Source organism: Narcine bancroftii, chromosome 4 (genome assembly GCF_036971445.1).
Source record: "Narcine bancroftii isolate sNarBan1 chromosome 4, sNarBan1.hap1, whole genome shotgun sequence".
Classification (NCBI taxonomy): Eukaryota; Metazoa; Chordata; class Chondrichthyes; order Torpediniformes; family Narcinidae; genus Narcine; species Narcine bancroftii.
Genome location: NC_091472.1, coordinates 208,749,253 through 208,768,373, shown reverse-complemented (window position 1 = coordinate 208,768,373; position 19,121 = coordinate 208,749,253). Strand labels below are relative to the sequence as shown.

Genomic DNA, 19,121 nt, shown 5'->3' with positions numbered 1-19,121 from the left:
GAGGTTACCAAGAAAGTAGATGGAGGAAAGGCTGTGGATGTTGTCCACGTGGACTTTAGTAAAGCCTTTGTTAAGGTCTCACATGGGAGGCCAGTTCAGAAGGTTTAGACACTAGGTATCCATGGAAGGTTGTAATCTGGGTTAGAAATTGGCTAAATGGGAGAAGACAGAGTGGTTGTGGATAGTGGCTTCTCAGATTGGAGGCCTGTGGTGAGTGGTGTAGCTCAGGGATCGGTGCTGGGACCATTGTTTGATGTTTATATCAATGATCTGGATGATAATGTGGTAAATTAGATCAGCAAGTTTGCTGATGACACTAAGAATGGGGCATTGTGGGCAGCAAAAAAGTTTTTCAAAGCTTGAGGAGGGAACTGGACCAACTGGAAAAATGGGCCAGAAAGCAGCAGGTGGAATTTAATGCAGAAAAGTGTGAGGTGCTGCATTTTAGAAGGAACAACCAAGGTAGGACATACACGGTAAATGGTAGGGGAGTGCGGAGGAACAAAGGGATCTGGGAATTCAGATACATAATTTCCTGAAAGTGGCATCGCAGCTACACAGAAGAAACCTTTTGGCATCTTGGCCTTATGATGTGCTCCCATTTTTCAGTTCACTTTGTGTGCCAATTTAAGAAAAGATATAACAAAAACCTGAAGGTGTTGGAAAGTGACCGTGAACTTGTAGCAGGTTTTGAAGACAGCAGGTTCCTAAATTTAGTATATTTTCAGAGTGAAGGAAAGAAGCCCTGGAGAAACCAGGTGCAGAGACCATGTGACCATCTTATTGAAAAGGCAGTTTGCTCTGGAGGCCATTTTAAGAAGGCAGCACAAGAGAGAAGAGCTCTTCGACCTCCTTGTGGGAATGAGAAACCCACTTGGCCTCATTATGTGGTTATAGACAAACTGTCAGATTTCCTCCTGCACTTATTGAGGGATGAATACGTCGGCGACCTCTTTGACTTCCTCCTGTTAATATAGAGAAATTAGAAGATCACATCGTGACCAAAAAGAGTAAAGGTTACTTTTGTTCAATTGACCCACGTAAAGGGTTCTACTTGCAGAAGAAATACTGCACTTGGATGCTGTGAGTCTCTTTGTTGTCGTGGGTTTTCATCGCTCCGATGCAGTCACAGCACACAGAAATCTCTGTTAACTCTTTATTAGGTAGCAACTACCTGGAAGAGCCCTCTACTGCTGTCTCGTAGGGTCTCCATCTTGCAAGGGGATGCGCTGGATATTTATATACTCAAGCAAGGTAGTAAGAGGAAAGGATTACATCAGCCACGTACATTTGAAAGTATAGCATACTCAAAGTTACTGGCAGGACAAACAGCACCCTTCCCCCCACCCCCCCTCCCTGTCCCCAACAAGCCTGGTGTCTCATAGATTATACATCATGGCTGAAAAACATGCTGTTTGAACAAAGGGACAGTTTACAATATTCAGAGTCAGCCAAAACACCAGGACCCCTTATCTCTTCTCTCATTCCTGCACACTCTTCTTTGACTCTGCCCTGAGGCACCCCAAGGTTATGGCAGTCAGTACCAGTCTGTGAGACACTGAAACGATACTACTTTTAACCTTTCACCTCTTCCCTAGACACTGAATTCCAAGAATCTTCTCAAGGTTGCGTTGTTCCAAGGGTTTTTAAACCTTATTATTTCATTCCTTCCTTTATAATTTCACGATAAATGCTAAAAGGACAATACTTGGATAGCATAGAAACAGGAAATCTACTAGGGGAGATCAGAGCATAAACCTTTTTTCTCCAGCCACTGGATCCATCCAGTAGCAAATCATTGTACAAAGGGATAGTGTCAGACTGTGGCTTTACCCTACCCTTAATTTAGTCTATGTGTCATCTGATTCCAGCATGTTCGTTAAATGAAGTGATAGGAGAAGGTATTTGGTTCAACAATCAGTTTATTACACAGCACAAGAATAAAGCTTAACAGAGCTCTGGTTCAGTCGTTAGTTCATAGGTCACCTGCACCGTGAGCTATTCCCCAAGACTGACCTCTACTGTCCAGTCTCTACAGTTTATATAGCTCAACCTTATCATACAGAACAAAAGTTGGCTTCCTTTGCTAGATTTCTTGCATAAGATTTATCACAAGTAATTTCCTGCTCTGCAGATATCCGGGTTGTAGAGCTCACATCTTAATCCTCAAGGCCAGAATATCCTGTTGTTTTTCAGAAATCAATTCATACCCCAGATATTTCTAATTATTTCTTTGTTCTCATCTGGCCATATTCTTCTGTTCTACTCAACGCCTCCTTCTGTCTTAGCCTTCTTACTGAGTTAGTTTCCATTCTCTTTGTTTCTGACAGTCTCTGTCAGGATTCTTTTTGTTCTTGGCCATCGTCTCCTGTGCTAATCAACACCTCCTTTTGCCTTAACATTCCTACTAAATTGTTTCATACATATCCTCTCTTTTGTATTTGGGGAGCAGACAAATAAACCTACTGTAATCAGCATACTGTGGCCCTTCATCATGTGTTCAGGAAAGTCAGTCCAATCCGCAAAGTACTGTTCCAATTCGTTATGGGCCCCCCCAGGCTGACTGCAAACACTTTGTACAGTTGTTTCCTTCTCCAGACCCTTCAAGGGCTAGGAGTAACATCACCCATAGTCCCCACATAGTGTCCATCACAGCCCCCTAAATTCTGTTGACTTCAATATAGAAATATCACTTCAAATACTGAAATACAGTCACCGTAATCCAATAGTCTCTTTAAAGGGACCCGTTCAAAAAGTTCTTAGTCCGTAGTTGCTTCACAGGTTCTCAGTCATCTCCATTCAAATCTGTTCCAGTGTCTGTGTAGGTGGGTCCATTGCTGTTCACTGGCTCCAATGATACCATGTCTCTCCTTTTCCCAGTAGTCAAACTGCGTGGGATGTTCTTTCCACCACTCTCTAGGGTCCTGTCCACCTGGGCTCTGACCACTTTCTCTTGATCACCTTTAGCAGAACCCACTCCACGGCTGATGGTATTGGGGTTTCATCTTTCTGTTCGGTACTTGTAACCTGTTGTGAAAAAGCTGATACCAGAGCCGTTAGTTTATCATAATAAAGCTTACATTTCATTGGACTTGCCTCTTCCTTCGTGGTCTGAATCCCGGCTCCTCGTCCCGGAAACTGGTGCCCCGGTTGTAGTTCATATGGAGTAAATCCTGTCACATAACTTACCGAACTCCTTATTGACATCAATGCCAGGGGCAGCGCATCCACCCAATTTAATTTGGTCCGTGCCTGTACTTTCCCGATCTTACCTTTTATTGTTTGGTTCATTCTCTCCATTTTTCCTTGGGATTGTGGATGATACACCGTTCCAAAGGCATGTTTTAACCCCAACATCGCTTGTACTTCCTGTAAATCTTCATTCTTAAAATGACTTCAATTATCTGACCTGATCTTCCTAGGAAACCCGTGTATAGGAATGTACTGGTTGATTAGGAACTTAATTCCTGTCTTTGCATCTTCTCTTTTGGCAGGGATTGCCTCAGGCCAACCTGTGAACACATCAACTGCTACTAAGAGGTATCGATATCCCCTTGCCCTCTCTATCATGTCTGTGTAATCAATTACAATTTCCTGCCCTGGTAACTTAGGCAACGGAAACTGTCCTTCGTGAGGTTTCACAGTCGCCTTGACATTATATGTCATACATACCTTACACTCTCTGTTATGATTCTCCACCATCGCCGGCAGGAAGGGGTGCCACCAATGTACCAAATACCTTATCACCTGTTTCTTCCCACAGTGGGTTAACCCATGCGCCTCCTCCAGGAGGGATTTCATGAGTCCAGATGGTAATACTAGCCTACCGTCCATTGATCTCCACAGTCCTTGCTCTTCGGTTGCCCCCCTTTCTTTCCATACCATCATTTCCTGGGGTGATGCCTTCACCTGTTCCTGAATTATTACTCCTACTTCACAAGGTGGCAATAAGTCATGTGCCGTTCTATCTGCCTGTAGCATAATAAACTGAGGGCCGTACCCTGCTGCCCTTCTTGCGGCCGTGTCCGCTTCCTGATTTCCCCGAGCTACCATCGTATCTGTTTTATCATGGCCTTTACATTTAATAACTGCTCGTGCCCTCGGTTTCAAGAGGGTCTCAGCCAATTTCCTAACATCCTTCTCATGTTTAATTGAGGTCCTTGCTGCTGTTAAAAACCCACTTCTAATCCATTGACTCAGCTCAACCTGTATTGTCCCTACCACATATGCCGAATCTGTATATATATTTACCTCCTTTCCTTCTGCCCATTCTAATGCTGCTATCATTCCCTGTAGTTCGGCCAGTTGTGCTGACTCCTTTCCTATCACTGTCCCTGTAATAATTTCTTCAAATCCTTCTGTGGTTCTCCGTACTACTGCATAGGCAGCTTTTAATCCGTCCGTGGGATGTATGTAACAACAACCATCTGTAAATAAGGTTTCATCTGGTTCTCTCAAGGGTGAAGCCTGTAAATCAGGTCTTATTTTAATATCCCTTAGAACCCTCTTTTCACAACAGTGTGGTTCTCCCTCTCCCATATTGTCTGCCATATTAATGCCTTCACGGGTAAATGTAATATTTGGAGCATTCAGGATCTTTTCCAGTCTCGTCTGCCTCAGTGACGTCATTGTAAACGCTGTCGAGCTCACAAATGCTACAATACTGTGTGTTGTTAATACCGTCAGGGCATGTCCCATCTCTATGTGTGCCACCTTTTGTAAAATCTTTGCTACCCCTGCTGCATGTCTCATGCATGGTGGGTGTCTGTCTTCAGTCAGATCTAGTGTTATACTCACATACATGAGCACACATCTTCCACCCCCTTTTTTCTGAAAAAGGACACCATTCACATATCAATATGTGTGTGCTTTTTCAGAAACAGCCAAAAAGAAAGGGTGTCTATAATTTGGAATCGCCAAATCTATAGCGGTTGTAAGAGCTTGCTTAAGTAGAATAAAACTCATCTCAGCCTGTGCAGTCCAATCAGGTGTAGCTCCCAGATTCCTCATCCCCTGCTCATTCACCAATGTTCGCAGTGGATGTGTCAACTCACCATGCGATGGGATAAACTGCCTACTTTTACCTGTAAAACCCAAAAACAAAAGCATTTCCTTAACTGTCTTAGGTTTTGGATGATGTAGTATCGCTGTACGATGCACAGGGGATATCCCTGTACCTTTCGCTGAGACCATTCTTCCTAAAAAGGAGACCACTTGTCTACAACATTGCAACTTTAAACGAGAGACTTTAAAACCTGCCTTGAACAGCTGCACTAGCAGGAGTTTTGTGGCCTCCAAACAGGAGACAGGCTCAGGTCCTGCCAATAAGATATCATCTACGTACTGGATCAGAACTACCCCACCTGGCAGTACTAGCCCCCCTAGCTGTTCTTTCAAAACCTGATTGAAAATCCCTGGGGATAAGATAAAGCCCTGCGGGAGTTGAGTATAACATAACTTTATACCTCTATACGTAAAGGAAAACACATCTCTAAACTGTTCAGCCAGTGGCAAACAAAAAAAAGCATTTGCTAAATCTATACAAGAGAACCACTTGTGGTCTGGAGTTAAAGCAGTCATGGCGGTATATGGGTTCGGTACTGGAACTGTGGGTGTTCGCACAATACCATTAATCCGCCTTAAGTCATGGGCCATCCGATATTTGCCCGTGTCCTGTTTCGGAACAGGTAAGATGGGTGTATTCCAATTTGAACACGAATGTTCCAACACCCCTGAATACATAAGGCCATCAATGGTATCTGCCAGACCCACCTCAGCCTCGGGTTTATGGGGATACTGTGTCTGCCAAATGGGAGTATAATCTGAAAGTTCAAATGTTATGGGATCAACCTGCTGGCAAAAACCCACGTCTGCTGGTCCCACTGACCAAAGGTCCTCAGGGATAGAATCTAACAAGGGGCAGAGTCGGGATGATCCATCCTTTCTCTACCATGAAAGCGTTCAATCTGTCTATGCTCAAGGAGGACCCAATCATTTGAAGGGTACAAAATCCTATACGCCTGACCAGATAGAGAGAACTGCACTGTCGGTAATTGAGTGTCGGACCAGTCCCTCAAGGATATCAAGTTCTGACACATCAGTCCCAAATCTTTTGCCTGGTGATTAGTGCCAATTGCAAGAGTGACATGAGGAATGGCCTCACCGGCCATCACATACCACTCCAGCTACTCAGATGTCAGTGCCACCGTAGCGGCCACTCCCTCCTTTCCTACCACTGTGTAGTCCGAATTAATCTCCCATTGCATGCCCTCTACCTCTTCATAAAAGGCATGCTGATGAATTTCATCCCCATCTCTATTGTAAAAGAGGGTAACATGGAGGGGGTCTGAGGGAGGGGTATAAGGGTGTAACGTCTGGATCCACGGCTTCCATTGATTATAAAGCTTTAGCAGCCCTCCCTTCTGTGGGTTCTCCGGTTCCATCAGTCCCCAGTAAATGTCAGCCCATAGTCCCTCAGACGCGGATCCTGCAGCAGCTGACAACAACATCTGAGAAATGGAACAAAGGGTAGTTAATGAACAGTTTATTGAATATCCATTTGGAAAGGTGACCTCTATTCCACTAGGCCCGCAAAGGATCGATGCTCCACACCTGACCAGCAGATCTCTGCCCAACAGATTAGTAGGGCACATTGCCAACAGAATATATTGATGTGTGAAAGTCTGTCCTGCCACAGAAGTGACTAGTGGTGTAGAAAACGGCAGATTTTCTGGTGTACCCGAGAACCCTATCAACTGGATGCTAGAGGATGACTTTTTAGATTGAAACTCAGTGCCAGTAAGTGTTGAAAATCTGGCACCCATATGGATACTTCCATGTCCATCACTTTAATCTGCAGGAAGGGGTCTGCCAATCTAACCTGCTTTTGGGCGCTCAGGCCCCGTCACTGTGGGCAACATTGCTCCTCCGTCAGCAATGGGAATTGTCTCATCGGAGCTAGAGCCGCATGGGGTGCCTGATGTACCGGGGGTGGCACTGACGATCTCTGGGGCTGGACCCAAGGCTCATATTGTGGTGGTCCATATCTCCTTCCCTCAGTGCCCTGAGGACCCCATGCTAGGGGGCACTTTCTCTTCCAGTGTCTTGGTTGACCACATCCAAAACATACGGCTGGCTGCATTCGTGGAACACCCCAACTTCTCCCTCTTACTCGAAATTCCCCCCATTGGACCTCCAGTCCTGCCCCCATAGGTGGGACCCGGTGCCTAATTTGGGGCCGGGTGCCAATTCGTATTATTCCCTTGTGGTGGCTTGTGAATCATCTGGTTCGCACCCTTTGAGGGATTCTTTTTTGCCTTTTTCCTAGCCTCTTTCAATTGAAGCTTAAGGAGTTGCACTTGTGCAGACTCCGTAATTTGTTTGTCCTCCTTTTGCTTAGCCCCATAACGCTTCATGTGATGGGCCAAATGTTTTTCCCATTGCTCAGTCGAGCAACCAGGAATATCAGGGTTATTCTCTAACGCCTCCCTGACTACAGCTGGCAGCCCGCTCGTTATTGCAGACCTAAATAGTGTAGTCTGCAAGGGTTCTGTGGATGGGTGTACTCCTGCTTTATCCGTCCAACTCTCCTTACACTGACTCAAAAAGGTCGAGATCTCCTCATCCTCCTTAATGGAAAAGGTCAGGGACTGCATGACACCGGGGCTAACGGGAAACTTATCTCGCATTGCACTTCCTACTGCCATAGCATGTTTGGCAAATGGTTCGGCATCAGGGCACCTAGTGGTTCCTGTGACCATTTCTACCTGCTGTATCTCCCACAGCCCAAGCTGTTTCCCTAATAATGCTCTCCAATCCCCTATGGCTATCTTATGTTCCATCATATGTTGGCAGAACTTTTTCATCCACGCTCCGCCTCCCTCAGTAGGAGGTGGCATTTTATCCAAAATACAATTCATATTGGTGAATGAGAAGGGTTGATACCTTTCCCCAACTTGCGGTCCCTTATAAATTAGCGGCATCTGTCTAAACCTTTCTGGGAGACGTAATTCCTCCCGGCCTCGCAACTCATATCCCAAAGAGGAGCGAGCGCTTCCCTGACCTCGTCTTTTGTGTGTGATCATTCTTCCCCTAATAGTGACCAGCTGTTCCTCGCTCTCTACACTCACACTCGCTATCTCACTTTCCTCATCCCGACCTCTCTCACGCTGCCATCTCAAACTCACTGGGTCACCTCCCCTCATTGTCTCCTCTTCTTCCTGTTGTCTATTGTGAGGAGTGGGGGTGGAGTGATCCTCTGACATTCCTAACGAGAAGGCATTCTCAAGGGTTCGTACTTGCTCTCTCTCATCTGTTTTATCTAGTCGCATACTAGTTTCCCTTGCTCTACATACATCGTTCTGTATTTCCTTCGTTAACTCCTTCATTTTCTCCACCCTTTCCTGAATAACTCTCTTAAGTCTCTCCTTCGCCTCCTGGAGTTCATGACCTGCTAATTCAGTGACATTCACTATTCCCTCACTTATCTGCATCATTGGCATCTGGGGAATCGGATAAGGTGGTGGCAACGTCTCTGGTAACTTTGGATATAGCGGGGCTGATGGCTTAACCTCCCCTGTCATCTCATAACATAACATATAACATAACAATTACAGCACGGAAACAGGCCATTAGGCTCTTCTAGTCCGCACCGAACCAAACACCCCTTTCTAGTCCCACCTCCCTGCACAATGCCCATAACCCTCCATCTTCTTCTCCTCCCCCGTTTTCTCCTTTGTGATAGGGGATGCCTTTTTAGTAGCATGCTGAAGGTTTGTTTCCACAGCCATGCAAGCCAATGTCATATTATGTAAATATGCTCTCCTCTGCTCCTTCGCTTCCTTCTGTCATTTAAATTTTCTTCTATTCAAGATAGACCCTTGTCCCTCTTTCTCATGTTCCTTTACCTCCTTTTTCGCCTCCCTTTCGGCTTCTCCTAAGTACAATACAAGCCTGATTTTTCCTAATCCTAGCGGCATTTTCCCCTGACTCTGCAGCTCTTTCCATATCTGATCGTACCGTTTCATAGCCTTTACTTCCTCTCCCTTCGATAGTCCGCCCATTAATTGATTCCTTGTTTTTTCCCACTGCTGGTTTACAGATGGAGGAATCCATCCACATCCCTCATACTCCTGACATTCCTCTCCTTCCATCTTACATTCCTATCTTTTTCCCTTCAGACCTCGTAATTCAATCAGTCTCTCACCTGATAGAATTTCGCCCCCCGTCAATTTACCTTGAAACTTCACACTTTCCTACAAACACAAAAGGAAAACTTATCACAATACTAAAACAAGTAAATATTATACAATACTGAACAAGGAAAACTTAGCGCAATACTAACAAAAAAAGTAACTATTATACAATATCGAACAAGGAAAACTTAGCACACTACTAAAAAACGTAACTATTATATAATATGTTCACTAAATCTATTTGGCCAAGAACTCTAACTTTTATATCTGTCTCTACTAGGGGACTCTAACCCCTATTTCTCTAGGGGGACTCTAACCCCCGTTTTTATTCCAGGGGACTCAAACCCCTGTTTTTTCAGGGGCCTCTAACCCCTGTTTCTCTAGGGGGCCTCTAACCCCTGTTTCTCTAGGGGGCCTCTAACCCCTGTTTCTCTAGGGGGCCTCTAACCACTATTTCTCTAGGGGGACTCTAACCCCCGTTTTTATTCCAGGGGACTCTAACCCCTGTTTTTATTCCAGGGGACTCAAACCCCTGTTTCTCTAGGGGGCCTTTAACCCCTATTTCTCTAGGGGGACTCTAACCCCCATTTTTATTCCAGGGGACTCTAACCCCTGTTTTTATTCCAGGGGACTCAAACCCCTGTTTCTCTAGGGGGCCTCTAACCCCTGTTTCTCTAGGGGGCCTCTAACCCCTGTTTCTCTAGGGGGCCTCTAACCCCTGTTTCTCTAGGGGGCCTCTAACCCCTGTTTCTCTAGGGGGCCTCTAACCCCTGTTTCTCTAGGGGGCCTCTAACCCCCAGTTTCTCTAGGGGGGGCCTCTAACCCCCAGTTTCTCTAGGGGGGGCCTCTAACCCCCAGTTTCTCTAGGGGGGGCCTCTAACCCCCAGTTTCTCTAGGGGGGGCCTCTAACCCCCAGTTTCTCTAGGGGGGCCTCTAACTCCCAGTTTCTCTAGGGGGGCCTCTAACTCCCAGTTTCTTTAGGGGGGCCTCTAACCCCCATTTTCTCTAGGGGAGCCTCTAACCCCCATTTTCTCTAGGGGAGCCTCTAACCCCTGGGTTTTTCAGGGGACTCTAACCCCTGGGTTTTTCAGGGGACTCTAACCCCTGGGTTTTTCAGGAGACTCTAACCCCTGGGTTTTTCAGGGGACTCTAACCCCTGGGTTTTTCAGGGGACTCTAACCCCTGGGTTTTTCAGGGGACTCTAACCCCTGGGTTTTTCAGGGGACTCTAACCCCTGGGTTTTTCAGGGGACTCTAATCCCTGGTTTTTTAAGCTTTATTCCTTGGCTTCTACTAGGACTTTTGCAGAGTAGTGACAGCACACAATTTTATCATTGCCAATAGCAGATCTTCGTTTAAACAGGCATCTTGTTACCTCCTTTTGTTGAGTGGCCACTTGTTATCACCACACCACAATCGACCGTCGTTTCATCTCTTTCTCTTCCGTCACTTCTCCATCTTCATCGCATCGGGGTCACCAAATTGTCGGACTCTGGCTTTACCCTACCCTTAATTTAGTCTATGTGTCTTCTGAGTCCAGCGTGTTCATTAAATGAAGTGATAGGAGAAGGTATTCGGTTCAACAATCAGTTTATTACACAGCACAAGAATAAAGCTTAACAGAGCTCTGGTTCAGTCGTTAGTTCATAGGTCACCTGCACAGTGAGCTATTCCCCAAGACTGACCTCTACTGTCCAGTCTCTACAGTTTATATAGCTCAACCTTATCATACAGAACAAAAGTTGGCTTCCTTTGCTAGATTTCATTATCATACCGAACAAAAGTTGGCTTTCTTTGCTAGATTTCTTGCATAAGATTTATCACAAGTAATTTCCTGCTCTGCAGATATCCGGGTTGTAGAGCTCACATCTTAATCCTCAAGGCCAGAATATCCTGTTGTTTTTCAGAAATCAATTCATACCCCAGATATTTCTAATTATTTCTTTGTTCTCATCTGGCCATATTCTTCTGTTCTACTCAACACCTCCTTCTGTCTTAGCCTTCTTACTGAGTTAGTTTCCATTCTCTTTGTTTCTGACAGTCTCTGTCAGGATTCTTTTTGTTCTTGGCCATCGTCTCCTGTGCTAATCAACACCTCCTTTTGCTTAACATTCCTACTAAATTGTTTCATACATATCCTCTCTTTTGTATTTGGGGAGCAGACAATTCTAAACCTACTGTAATCAGCCAACTTTGTTACATTCTGTGGCTGCCCCTTACTTACATTACTCTTTCCCTTCACCATGAGGTAAATATTAAATTGTCACATAGTACTGGATTCATGTATACAAACTGAATAGTACATAAGCATATATTCTACATATTTTCAATGATTAATTAACCCCTATATTCCAACAATAGGTGTGATGCTCAGGCATTTTGTATCAATTTCTCGTGAGTCCTGTATCTTTCTTTTTGTCAGAGCTGTTCACAAATGTTGATCTCAAATATTATAGGCCTCCCCATGACCAGCCAGTTTGTCATTATATGGATGGCAACCGTTTCTGCTGACACCACCTTCTCAGCTGCATGGAGCCTCTTTGTGGGAAAAGAAGGTTGAGAATCACTGCTCTAGACCCAATTGTGACTGAAATATTTTGCTTGAGAAGAATTGTCATTGACCCATTTCCTTTGGAGTTATGAAACTGTGCATATAATGAGTCAATTCGTACAATTAAAACAGTGGTTTTCAAACTTTTTCTTTCTACTTACATACCACCTTAAGAAATCCCTTACTAATCACAGAGCATCTATGGTATTGGGAATAAAAGTGATATGTGAATGTGGATTCCAGGGTCCGCAGGGTGCTCACACGAAATGACTCACTTCAACTCCAGTCTTGGTTGGATTGTTCTTTAATCTGCAGATTGGGTGACTTTCATTCACCGCTACCACTGAAATACCATTCAGGAGTCAGTGACCAAAGTTCGCTCCACCCCACCGCCCTCCCCCTGAACAGCTACAATACATCCTCTTTTCTCCTGATCCGTAACATACTGTATAATGTTACCCCAATCAGAAAAGACCTCATCTTTTAATCTCCAATAGTTAGTTCCTCACATATACAAAGTATCTCTAAGTTAGTACACTTACTGTATCATATTTTACCAATCATAAGACCACAGCTTATCAATACCTGGTAGCTAGTTTCTCGCATATGCAAAGAAAACAGGCCATTTAGCCCTTCTAGTCTGTGCCAAAAACAACATACTGCAAGCCACATTGACCTGCACCCATTCCATACCCTCCAGACCTCTCCCATCCTATCCAGTTTATTTTTCAAACTTAAGAGTGAGCCTGCATTTTCCATGTCAGATGGCAGCACGTTCCACACTCCCACCACCCTCTGAGTGAAAAGGTTTCCCCTGATGTTCCCCCTAAACCTTTCCCCTTTTCACCCTGTGAGAGATGTGAAAATTGACCTAAAATTATGAACATGGAAGAAACTAAAGTTCATCAGTAAAATGGCTGAAACCAGTTCAAACAGGATAAGTTTGGGGCTTAGGATGCAGGAAAGCAGAGTCAGCACGATTAACATAAGAATCTTCTATCCTTTGTGACAAGACCATAGGACTAAGATAAGGAATGGTAAGGTACAATAGAATGTAGGAAGTTGAGGTAGTCTGGATCAGATAAGGGTCTCCTAGCCCTGGACAGAAGTACCAAGTCATACATTTCTAATTAGCTAACCATACACAGATTTATACATATGAAATTAGCCAACCCTAGATAGAATGAGTCAACTCTGCATATCAAGAGACTGTAGCCCAGAGAATCAGGAAGGTGTGAATAAGGACAATGACATGAAGGGACACCGACAGGATACCCCCCCTGGTCCTCCAAGTGTACTGAAACTGCACGTAGGCAGGAAGAATTACCTATGCCAAACCCATCCAGGGGGCAGAAGAATGTAAGGGGGAGGGCATTCTGATACTGAAATTGACTGTATAAAAGTTGGGTGAGCCCCAGTATGTGTGTGTATTCCCAGGGTAAGGGGAAGCACCCAACTTTGCATTGTTGTAGTAATAAATGTTCTTTGTTCTCAATTTTTGTCTCGAGCAATTTCTTTAAAGGTACTTTAATTCCTAACAAATGGGGGCTCGTCCGGGATCACACTCCCTCCACTGACAGAGTACCCCGACGACGAGAGTAGGTGCACCCCGGCTGATTCAGCTGGACTCACGGGCGACGGGTGGCTGGTCAGTGGAAGAAGCGAGTGATATCCGAGAAGAGGCATTGAGAACAAACGGCGGAAGGACGCGCGCTAGAGCAGTACTGCCAGAACTCGGTAAGAGTATTTTACTTGTTCCTAAGTATGGGAATAGCGGGCAGTAGAGATGAGAGTCCTGACACAGGACGTGACCACCAGATAGCTACGTACAGCCCGCTTGGGATGATGTTATCTGAGTGGGGCACAGGAAAGACCCGCGGTAAAGACAAACTAGCGGGCAGTAGAGATGAGAGTCCTGACACAGGACGTGACCACCAGATAGCTACGTACAGCCCGCTTGGGATGATGTTATCTGAGTGGGGCACAGGAAAGACCCGCGGTAAAGACAAACTGACGACGGTCAGATATTGTTGTAATGAATGGGTGGGATACCCGGTTAAAGGGAGCTCCGTGTACTGGCCAAAATTCGGATCCGAGGATGAATGGATGTGTAAAGCTTTGAACCTATGACTCTATCAAAACCAGAAAAACAATGTTGAGAGCAGGGAATATGCAGCCTGCTGGCTCAAGGGATCCATTGAACAGCTGGTTTTGAATGAGAAAGAATCTAGGGATAAGAGAGAGGAGGAACCTCTTGTCCCTGAATCACAGGGTTGGGATGTGTTACATTCCCTCCCTCCACCCTATGTTCCTCCTATGCCAGCTCCTATCTTTCCTTCCCCTCCTATGACCTACCCTTCTGCACCTTCCCCACCTCCCCCACCACTAGAGAAGAGAGCAGGAGTGGTATGATAACTTGCTCACAAAGCACTCGATTACCACCTCTGTTGGCAGGAGAGAGAGGTAACTTTAATTCAGAACAGCGTGAGACTCTTCAGGAAGAAAGGGCAGAACCCTTTGATTCATTTCCCAGGGAGCAGGAACCCAGACCTAATAAGCCAGAAACCAATTGGATGAGACCACTGCGGGAAGTTCCCATGGGAGAGGGTCTCGGTTTCGTAAATGTGACCCTGACCAGTACTGAAGTGTGTAACTTTAAGAAAGAACTGACCTCCCTGATAGAAGATCCCCAGGGATGTGCCGAACAGTTAGACCAATTTTTGGGACCAAATATATATACAATATGGGGGTCTCGACATAGAATCCCCAGCAGGGGAACAATTGGTACTAACAGGTTTTGTTACCAACTCAGCCCCAGACATTAAGAGAAAATTACAAAAGACAGAAAATTGGCATGAGCAGGGAATAACCCAGCTTCTACAGATCACACAAAAAGCATTTGTCCAGACATCTGAGGATAAGCAGAAAGCAAAGGCTAACATTTTGATGCAAGCAGTTAAAGTAATAGTAGATGAGTAACATGGAAAAGGCAGGGACTGTGTGCCAGCTCCTGAATGTTGGGAGAAGTGCAGGGAGTGGGAGAGTAGAGACCAGAGATAATTTCATAAATCACGACTTCCCACTTCAGTCACTGACCAATATTGATTAAAATTCATGCTAAAATTTAAATGTCATAAAGGATCATTTTTCAATACTGAAGAATTAGCGAATTTAACTACCAGTTAATTCCAATTTATGAAATAAATTGTATTCAAATGTGATTTTGCACAGGGACTACCTGAGAATAGTGATGTTATAACATTTGCAGGGAGAAATGTTTGCGCAAATAGGGTGAGTTCTATACATCTTAACTTTAAGTGTATGTGAGATAAAGAAAGGATCTGATGTGTAAAGTGGCTGGATCAGCCAGTTGAAGGGGGAGTGTGCATGTCCCTTTAAGTGCACTGTGGCACTTGAAATTGAGGCTTCAGGCTCTTGTCTTGCAGTTAGAGGTATGGAGCCCTATCAACACATTTAATACATTTCTTCTACACATTCAGCAGTCAAGGTCCGTGAGTTTAAAGATCACCCACCTCTGGAGAATAAAGATACCTCTGGGGATTCCTATGGGGATTCCTATAAGTTTAATCATTCATTTCTCTGGTGCATTTTCCTCTGGAGTGAAATTAATGCCTCAGCACAATTTCTCTGTATTGCCGCTGTTATTTAATTCATGATAACTTTCCCCATTCATCAGGTTTATATTTAAATCCGGTAGTGCAGAAGTTACATTGTAAATAATCACGGAGGTAAACCCTGCGCGACTGGATTCAGCTTAATGGAGAAATAAACCTGCGAACTGGTCTATGGTGGTGTGTGAGTACTGCAATAGGTGGAATATGATTTAAATTGGTGGCATTGTTCAGAACAATTGGGTGCATAAGAATAATAATATCATTAAGAACTCACAGATCTTGTACCAGATGCTATTCAGTACATCTTGACTTAAGGACTGGAGAAATTGGCATGTTAGAATGAGATTGGCATGGTACCAATATTTCTTGATTCAATAATGACTCCACAAGCTCCAGGATTCATGCAGCAGAACTTTTAAGTGGAATATAATAGAAACTAGCCTGTACTTAAATTATTGTGTGTGCAATCTTCATAAGAACATCTTTTAACTTTTTTTTGGTGCCTGTTTTACAGACTGTTTTAAATAAGGCCAGCTCCTGTGAGCTGTGGCACAAGGCATTTTACTTAAGGCAGAACTAAAGGTTGAATATGTTTCAAGTTCTCTCGCAGGGGCTCTTGTGCTGCAATGTCTGTTATGTACTCACTCTAACAAATTGGAGGGTTGTGCCCCATACAGACAAGCAGCTCCAACTGCATTTTAATAAGGTCTAACATATTCAAAACCCATGCAAATATGGTTTGTGTTTCATTTTACAATTTTTACACTAACACAAAGGAAAGTCAGATTGTTATTCATTTTATTAAAATCTAGTGATTGGTTATATGTAAAAGCATGGCAAGAGGATCAACTAAAACCTGCCTGGGATGGTCCCTTCTGTGTACTTTTAATTACAGACACCGCAGTAAGAACAAGAGAGAAAGGCTGGACCCACATTCAAAGAATTAATGACAAAGTGCCATAATGTTACAATTTTATTCGTTTTTTTTAATGGTTTATTCAGTTTTGTGTATTTTATTGCTGTTTTCAATGAGCTTTACATTTATCGTGGTTTATTCAGTTTTGTGTATTTTATTGCTGTTTTCAATGAGCTTTACATTTATCGTGGTTTATTCAGTTTTGTGTATTTTATTGCTGTTTTCAATGAGCTTTACATTTATCGTGGTTTATTCAGTTTTTGTGTATTTTATTGCTGTTTTCAATGAGCTTTACATTTATTGTTGTTTATTCAGTTATTGTTATATTTTATTGCTGCTTTCAATGGGTTTTACTTTCATTGTTGTTTTACTCATTTTTTGGAATATTGTTCGTTAATGTTTTAAGTCCCCCTGGAATAGGGGCAGCAGAGGTTACAATTGTGCTCCTTTAGAATGTAGACAGGGCATAGATTTAATGTATAGTCATATTGGGATATAAGGGATCCCAATACGGACCAGGGGAATTAAACAGCTTTAGTGGAGTACATCTAATTTGTATCATAGCCTACACAGGTATTAAAGACAGGAGTTTTGAAGCGATAGCACAAAGGACATGGTGGGACAAAGACAGACAGAATGGTAGTCAGCATTGTACATGTAACAGAGAGAGAGAGAGTTAATACATATGCTAATGTACACAGACAGGCTGCAACTCACAAGTTCAATGATATATATGCTAATGTTAGCAGACAAGCTGCAACACACAGTTAAATCACAAGAAACAATCCCCCCCCTGCTTGGTCACTTTTCATCACCCCATGAAGGGGAGCACCAGTTTCCAACAACGTGAGCTGCTTGACACTTTAATATCAGGCTCCAAACAGCCTTCGGAGATCGGTGGCCCTAGGGTTCGGGGCTGAAGAGGACATCAGATACGAGCCACAATCAAACGGAACCGCCTGACTACTGCTACTCGTTCGCTGCTGAAGGCAGCGCTTCTCAGAGACTGCTACTCGTTCGCTGCTGAAGGCAGCGCCTCTCACAGACTTCGTCGGGACAACACTTACAAAGGTCGTGTGCTTCAAAGACACTGCTTCAATATTTCAACGTATGGGATGGACTAGACTCTTTACTGAGAACTGGAGCCTGATACTCCAAACCCTAATAAGCAGCTGGACTCACTCCCCTGACCTTCATGGTGCTCCCCTACCTAAAGACTTTACACAGACATTACAATTCGGTTATTGACCAGCTGGGTAAAACTACACCTTACACTTGAAAGATCAGTGTTACTGATCTAAAAGAAAAGTGAGGAGAGGGGGGGGGGGGGGATCAGTCACACTGACACTAGTAACCAAAGATCAGTAACACTGATCATGGTGAAAGATCAGTATTACTGATCTAAAAGAAAAGTGAGGATTGTGAGAGATGGGAAAATTGACCTAAAATTATGAACATGGAAGAAACTAAAGTTCATCAGTAAAATGGCTGAAACCAGTTCAAACAGGATAAGTTTGGGGCTTAGGATGCAGGAAAGCAGAGTCAGCACGATTAACATAAGAATCTTCTATCCTTTGTGACAAGACCATAGGACTAAGATAAGGAATGGTAAGGTACAATAGAATGTAGGAAGTTGAGGTAGTCTGGATCAGATAAGGGTCTCCTAGCCCTGGACAGAAGTACCAAGTCATACATTTCTAATTAGCTAACCATACACAGATTTATACATATGAAATTAGCCAACCCTAGATAGAATGAGTCAACTCTGCATATCAAGAGACTGTAGCCCAGAGAATCAGGAAGGTGTGAATAAGGACAATGACATGAAGGGACACCGACAGGATACCCCCCCTGGTCCTCCAAGTGTACTGAAACTGCACGTAGGCAGGAAGAATTACCTATGCCAAACCCATCCAGGGGGCAGAAGAATGTAAGGGGGAGGGCATTCTGATACTGAAATTGACTGTATAAAAGTTGGGTGAGCCCCAGTATGTGTGTGTATTCCCAGGGTAAGGGGAAGCACCCAACTTTGCATTGTTGTAGTAATAAATGTTCTTTGTTCTCAATTTTTGTCTCGAGCAATTTCTTTAAAGGTACTTTAATTCCTAACAACCCTAACCTGTTTAATCTTTCCCTGTAATGAAGACCTGGCAAAATCCTCGCAAAACTTCTCTGCATTCTTTCAATCTTACTGATCCCCTTCCTGTAGTTTGGCGACCAGAACTGCACACAATACTCCAAATTTGACCTCACCAATGTCTTGTACAACCTCACCATTACATTCCAACTCCTGTACTCACTACTTTGATTTATTAAGGCCAAGATGCCAAAAGCTTTCTTTACAACCCTGTCTACCTATCTGCGACACTACTTTCAGGGAATTATATATCTGTATTCCCAGATACCATAGTTCCTCCACATTCCTCAATGCCCTACCATTTACCATGCATGTCCTATCTTGGTTTGTCCTTCCAAACCGCACACATTTCTGCATTAAATTCCATCTGCCACATTCTGGCCCATTTTTCAGTTGGTCCAGATCACTCTGCAAGCTTTGAAAACCTTTCTTCCTGTCCACAACACCTCCAATCTTAGTGTCATCCAGATCATTGATATAGACAACAAGCAACACTGGTCCCAGCACTGATCCTTGAGGCACACCACTTATCACAGACCTCCAGTCTGAGAAGCAACCATCCACTACCACTCTCTGTCTTCTACCATTCAGCCAATTTTGAATTCAGTTTACAACCTCTCCATGGATACCTAGTGTCTGAACCTTCTGAACTGGCCTCCCGTGTGGGACCTTGTTAAAGGCCTTACTAA

At 44.0% G+C, this 19,121-nt stretch overlaps 1 protein-coding gene and 1 pseudogene across 2 annotated transcripts; one reads left to right on the top strand and one right to left on the bottom strand.

The window, feature by feature from the left end:
- LOC138761560 (zinc finger protein 721-like) overlaps positions 1 to 19,121 on the top strand; it is a 69,631-nt pseudogene that overhangs the window by 6,412 nt on the left and 44,098 nt on the right.
- On the bottom strand, positions 1,915 to 10,983 carry LOC138761536 (uncharacterized). 2 transcript variants are annotated; one of them, XM_069933834.1, is made up of 2 exons: positions 10,569 to 10,983; positions 1,915 to 9,254 (listed from the first exon to the last, which is right to left on the bottom strand). In XM_069933834.1, the coding sequence occupies exon 2, from the start codon at positions 4,801 to 4,803 to the stop codon at positions 3,397 to 3,399; it is 1,407 nt and encodes a 468-aa protein (XP_069789935.1). In that variant the 5' UTR covers positions 4,804 to 9,254; positions 10,569 to 10,983; the 3' UTR covers positions 1,915 to 3,396. Both variants share the same exon structure in this region, with proteins under 2 accessions (XP_069789935.1, XP_069789936.1).

What these genes read in the sequence shown, in the direction of transcription:
- LOC138761536 (XM_069933834.1), bottom strand. Translation starts at nt 4,803, where the DNA reads ATGTATGTGAGTATAACACTAGATCTGACTGAAGACAGACACCCACCA.